The 6,023-nt window shown below is 40.7% G+C and overlaps 1 protein-coding gene across 1 annotated transcript; it reads right to left on the bottom strand.

Moving 5' to 3' along the window:
- Positions 1 to 2,317: 2,317 nt before the first annotated feature.
- LOC119419430 (WD repeat-containing protein 3-like) lies at positions 2,318 to 4,717 on the bottom strand. Its single transcript, XM_037686736.1, has 4 exons — positions 4,643 to 4,717; positions 2,870 to 2,965; positions 2,517 to 2,627; positions 2,318 to 2,437 (listed from the first exon to the last, which is right to left on the bottom strand). Exons 1-4 carry the CDS (start codon positions 4,661 to 4,663, stop codon positions 2,318 to 2,320), a joined length of 348 nt encoding a protein of 115 aa, XP_037542664.1. The 5' UTR covers positions 4,664 to 4,717.
- Positions 4,718 to 6,023: the final 1,306 nt, after the last annotated feature.

The following is a 6,023-nucleotide window of genomic DNA, read 5'->3' as shown; positions in this document are numbered from 1 at the left end:
TGAATTGCTCTTTGTCTGGCCTGTCACCTTAAACCAATCTGACCCTACAGACAGCAGAGCTCCTAGGATCATTCAGGTGCACAAACTCCTCCACCACGATAAGGTGGTGATTCAAGGAGGAGTGTTTCTGACACTTGTCAAATAACCATGTTATGTCATACTCCACTTAATTGGTTTAATTCATATCTTTCAGGCCACACTCAGTTTATTCAATTTAAAACCCATTCCTCAAGTGTGTTTCCCATTGCTGCAGGTGTGCCCCAGGGTTCTGTATTAGGGCCCATTTTATTTATTATTTATATGCTCCCTCTTGGCCACATATTCCACAAACATAATGTCAATTTTTACTGTTACGCAGATGACACTCAGCTCTACATTTCCTCAAAACCCAATTCATCTCTTCCACCTTCCTCCCTATCGGACTGTCTTATGGAAATTAGATCATGGTTTTCCTCAAATTTTCTTAAACTCAACAGTAAGAAAACAGAAGTTTTACTTGTTGGCACAGTCTCCACTTTAACCAAATCACAGTGTTTTTCCATCAATATTGACAACTCCCATGTTCATCCTTCCCCTCAGGTAAAGAGTCTGGGTGTCATACTTGATAATACGCTTTCATTTCAATCTCATATTAATTCTATCACCTGGTCTGCATACTTTCATTTGCATAACATCAACCGACTTCGTCCTTTTCTTACTCCTCACGCTGCTGCTATCCTTGTCCATAGCCTTATCACCTCCAGGATTGATTATTGCAACTCTCTTCTTTTTGGTCTCCCGAATAAGACTCTCCATAAACTCAAACTCCTCCAGAACTCTGCAGCTCGGGTCATAACTTGTACCCCGTTCAGAGAACCCATCACCCCGGTTCTGCAGCCGCTTCACTGGTTGCCCATAGAAGCTAGAATAAATTTTAAAATCTTAACTCTCACGTTCAGGTGCATCCATAACCTTGCCCCTCCTTACCTGTGTGATCTGCTTCACATCTTCACTGCTTCCCGTTCCCTCAGATCCTCATCTGCCACTCATCTTAATGTTCCTTCTGCCCGTCTCGTCACCATGGGGAACAGAGCCTTCAGTCTCTGTGCTCGTCATCAGGAACACAGACTCTCTTCCCTCTTTTAAATCACTACTGAAAACACACCTGTTCAAACAGGCATATTCTCTTTAACTTTGTTTTAAGTGTTGTTTTATCGTGACTTATTTTAATTATTTGTTGATTCTGTTTTTATTAATTGCTGATTTTAATTGATTTTGTAAGGTGACCTTAGGTTTTTGAAAGGCGCCCTGAAATAAAAATTATTATTATAATTATGTTTATTCCCTCAGTAACCGATACAGCTTTTGACACCTGGGTCTTGAGGAGAGTGCATTCACTATATGATCTCTATGTTGATGATAAATTTGCATATTTTGAGCTTCTGGTTCAGAATTTTAATATCCACAAGTCACAGTTTTTCAGATCTCTACAGCTGGGACATTTTGTGAGATCTAACTCTGCAGGTCTGACACTAAGGGGGACCTCAGCAATATCTATAGACTGCTCAGTTGTCATACCATGAGACTGGTTTGGACTCTCTCAAACTGAAATGGGAAACAGACTTGGAGGAATCCATATCAGACTTAATCTGGCAAAATATCACATTAAAAACATTTATTCATCCTGAATCTGTCTGAGACATGCTGTAGTTCAATTCAAGGTGATGTACAGGCTGCACTGGTCCAAAAACAAGCTGTCCAAGATCAAAGCCAACCTGGACCCTGCATGCAATCGTTGTAAACAAACTCAAGCTACACTCATGCATACATTCTGGACTTGTCCCAAACTGTAGACATTTTGGCAATCTATTTTTGACACTTTGTCTGGGATATATTGTAGAAATGTACACCCACCACCACTCATCTCACTGCTCGGGGTGGTCCCTGTAGATACGTCCTTCAGCAAGTACAAAAAGGATGTGACTGTTTTTGGCTCTGTCCTGGCCAGAAGACTTGTTTTGTGCAGTTGGAAGGACCCACAACCCCCAGTACATGTAATTGGATAATAGAGGTGATGTATCATATTCATCTATAAAAAAAAATCAGATATAATCTTAAGGGTTCTGTTAAAAGGTTTTGGGACACGTGGCACGTGTTGTATGTGGAAAACATGTCAGAGCCTGTGTAGTTCATTTATGTATGTGTGACTGATCCGGTGTGTGAGGGGAGGGTTGAGATGGGGTTTTTGTTCGTGTTTTGTAAGTTCAAATGAAAAAATTACTAAAAAAAAAAGAGAGACTATGATTAAAAAAAAGATTTAAAAAATGTGAATGCTGACTCAGCATTTAACGCTCACATGACAGGCGAGAACTTGGGCCTTGGAGTCCGATGTTAACGAGACGACTCGATCTCGGGTTTCTCTCAGGATGGAGCCGGCCTTCTTACAGCTCAAAATACGCTAAGGAGAGAAAAACATTCATATAAATGCAATGTGACAAGTATTTTGTTTGACAAAAAAAAGATAACTACAACTGTACCTCTTCAAGACGTTCATCTTCATCTCCTTTCTCATGGTCCTCTTCACCATCATCATTGTCGTCCAGCAGTATTTTTTCCTTCTTCACTTTGGGCTCACCTTCAGCTTTCTCCTGAGCAAGAATGAAGACACAAAGTGAGCTGACGTTAAGGCTGCACTCTGAGCCAGTCACATGACTGCTTGCATCATGACGGCACAACAACCCACAGAAACTGAAACAGTTTCATCCTAACAAATCTTCTGATTGTTCAGCTGGAGCACAATGCTCTGCCCTGCTGCTGTGCTTCCTGTCTGAGTGAGAGCTGAAAGAAACTTGTTGCGTTTGGAGTGAAGACGAGCTTCGCTCCTCCTCACCTCCTCCAGGAAGCTCATGTCCCAGGCTCGAAGCTCGCTGTCAGCAGAGCCCGTTAGCAGTCTGTTCTCCTGGTTCAACAGCAACATGCCCCACACCTAGCGCGCGCGCGCGCACACACACACACACACGCACACACACGCACACGCGCACACACACGCACACGCACACACACACACACACATGGAATCTGCTGACACGTCAACAAATACGAGTTTATGATCTTGAAGAAGTCATAACTAATTCTAATATCACTGATTACTGAGTATAGTACAAAAAGTACTTGAAAAACTGTCACAGAGAATCACTAACCAAAGAAAACTGAAAGTTTGTATTTTACTTTTGTGAAACTCGACCGTAACTTTGTTTTTGTTTTTTGTGAATTATAGGAAAATATAACTTCCAGTTCAAAAGTTCAAGCATCAGCTCTCAGTTTCAGGGAGAACTGGGAGGTTCAAGTGATAGACAGGTTCTATAGAAAGGCAGAAACAATGATCATCTTACCTGTCATAGATAGCCCTTTGACCCACTCCAGTTTATTTTGGACCAGACTAACAAGCTAGCAGCTAGTCTAAGCTAGGTCAAGGCAACTGTTACATAACTTTATTTTCATATACTTTATAACACTTGATGCAAAAACACTGTGTTTCTAATTTGACACCGTCATCAGTTATTCAGGCAAAATCATGATTTTTCTGCTAAAAGTGACCCCAGGCTGCACTGAAAGTGCTACAGCTAGCTGCTGCTGCTTTCGTTCTTGCAAGTAACCATAGCACTCTGTAAAAAAGAGCAATGAAAAATTGAGAGCAGTTTAGATTTACAAGACAGTGTTTGCTTTAACTGACATGTTTGAAGGAGCTCGTCAGTTCAGCGTGAACTAACTCCTTTTCTCTGATCTGAAGCTGGTCAGATACAACAGGGAAGATATTATTTGTTCATCACCTTCCTATATACATACACTTACTAGTACCAAAATCTCAACTACGACTTTAAGACTGTTCCGTCCCTAAAAACTCATGTCTGCTTGTACCGATTAGCTCCCGTTATTGCTAACTGATACGGATCAATGCTGCTGAAATTTAAGCGTTTCACACACCTGAGTGAAGGAAATGTCATTAATATTTCTACTCATATTTATACAGAATATGACAAACACAATACAAAATGTCCTGTTGCAGCAACATAAAATCATGTTGCATTCACTGTTCCTCACAAACAAGAACTCACAACTTTGTTAGTTATTGTCTTTTCCGTTCTTAACCAAATATTTATTGATGCATTTTTACCATACCATACCATTTTATTTATAGAGCACTTAAAACAGCTACAAGGCCAACCAAAGTGCTGTACAGACAGAACAACAGGTAACACACACTTTTTCTTCTTTCAGGCGCTCCCTTCTTTAGGGACAATAAAACCTTTATTATCAGAAGTCGTGTGTTCAAACTAAATTCAGAACCAAATGAAAATAAATAAATAATCTTTGTTTAGTTTTTAATACTTACCAAAAAGACAGTCTGACTATGGTAAATATTGTTCTTTAAAAAACATCTGATTTTCTGTTTATCATCTTCTATAAGCAAAATCAAGGTTTGGTAGTTGACTCTGGAAAACCTCAACACGACACTAATGTCTGCTGCGTTAGCCACGATTCATCTCTGTGGTCAACCATCACGGTGTGAAACCCTGACAGAGACCACTAGAGGTCAGGAGAAGCTCCTCGGTGACTTCCTGTGGAACAGTGACCAGTTGTGTTAATGGTTAGAAGCTCTCACCTCACTGCGATGGTCCACCATGGTCTTGAAGCAGTGCTGAGTGTCCAAATCCCACCACTTAATAAAACTGTCCTTGGAGCTGAGCAGATAAGAGTGTGCGCACGCACACACACACACGCACGCAAACACACACACACACACACACACACACACACAATTTACAAAGATCCTTTAAGAAATTTTATTATTTTAACTTCATTTTGTGCTATTTGTAATAATGAGTTGCTCTTAGTAGCTGCACATGATCAGTAGTGTTGGGCATCAAGGATCGACTGGAACTGGGACTAAATGTCCGGGTTTCCCAGAATTGTTGGAAATATTTATTTTCGATTCCTAGTCTGCCAACCAGAAGTTGAAGCCGCCCGCCAAACACCAATGAAGAAGAATCCACCAGAAGTGTTCCCGTACATGGAGTGAGCGGTCTCGATCGAAAGCTTTAACTTTAATAAAATGAGCAGTCAGCTCAGAGCAGCACCTGCAATAATTTTATATCGTGCAAAAAAGGGTGTATAGTAAAAGTGTGGCCCGTCTTTGAAGCACTCCACCGGACTCGCTGCCTCCTCCTCCGGCTCCATCAGGTAAATAAAACTATAAACTACGTCTCATACCAACATTAAGGCAGATAACAAGTTATACTCGACTCAAAACGGTAGGTCAACTCAAATGCAAACACCATGCTAACGTTAGCTCTTGTATTTTTTTCTTAGACAAACGACCAGAAATGGCTAATAATGTTAGCTAGGCTCCACGATGTGCTCCTCCATTCACTAAGGAGTCCTCCAAGGGAAATACGTCGGTGCAACTAATTGAATGAAGAGCGCCACAGAACGGTTACAGCATATATTGTGAAAAGGTTGCATCACTTTTCAAATATGGAATCACCAACATTTAAGTTAGTTAGGCAACAAAAATAGAGCTAAGCTAATTAACAGTTAATCCTAAGCTAACATTACAGGAACAGTGACATTACATGTTTGTTTATATGTTTGCAGGGACAAGGTGAAAACCAACCCAAGTACACACCACCTACTACGGCTGCAGCAACAAATTGATAAAAATCTTTGATTAAAAGTGTTGGCAACGAATTTCATTATCAATTCGTTGTGTTGCATGATTAAGCGTCTTTCACGGAGCTGCGGAGCCATTTTGTTCACGGGCAGTTCATTGTCAATGTTGACTGACTGAATAAAGTTTGGAAAAAAAAACTCTGCAGAGCGAGTTGAACAGAGCGAGGGGGGAAGAGGAAGCAGAGCAGAGGCTGTTTTCAAAGGAAATTAAATAAATTTTACAAATAACCGATGCAGAGTAAACTGTTCAACCCAAGTCCTCCAAAGTGTGGGAGCTCTTTCACAAAGATAAAAACTGAGAAACATGCAGCTTT

The sequence above is a fragment of the Nematolebias whitei genome, chromosome 13 (assembly GCF_014905685.2).
Source record: "Nematolebias whitei isolate Nwh7 chromosome 13, NemWhi1, whole genome shotgun sequence".
Lineage (NCBI taxonomy): Eukaryota > Metazoa > Chordata > Actinopteri > Cyprinodontiformes > Rivulidae > Nematolebias > Nematolebias whitei.
The sequence above is the reverse complement of the archived record's forward strand: the minus strand, read 5'-3'. Positions and strand labels throughout refer to the sequence as shown.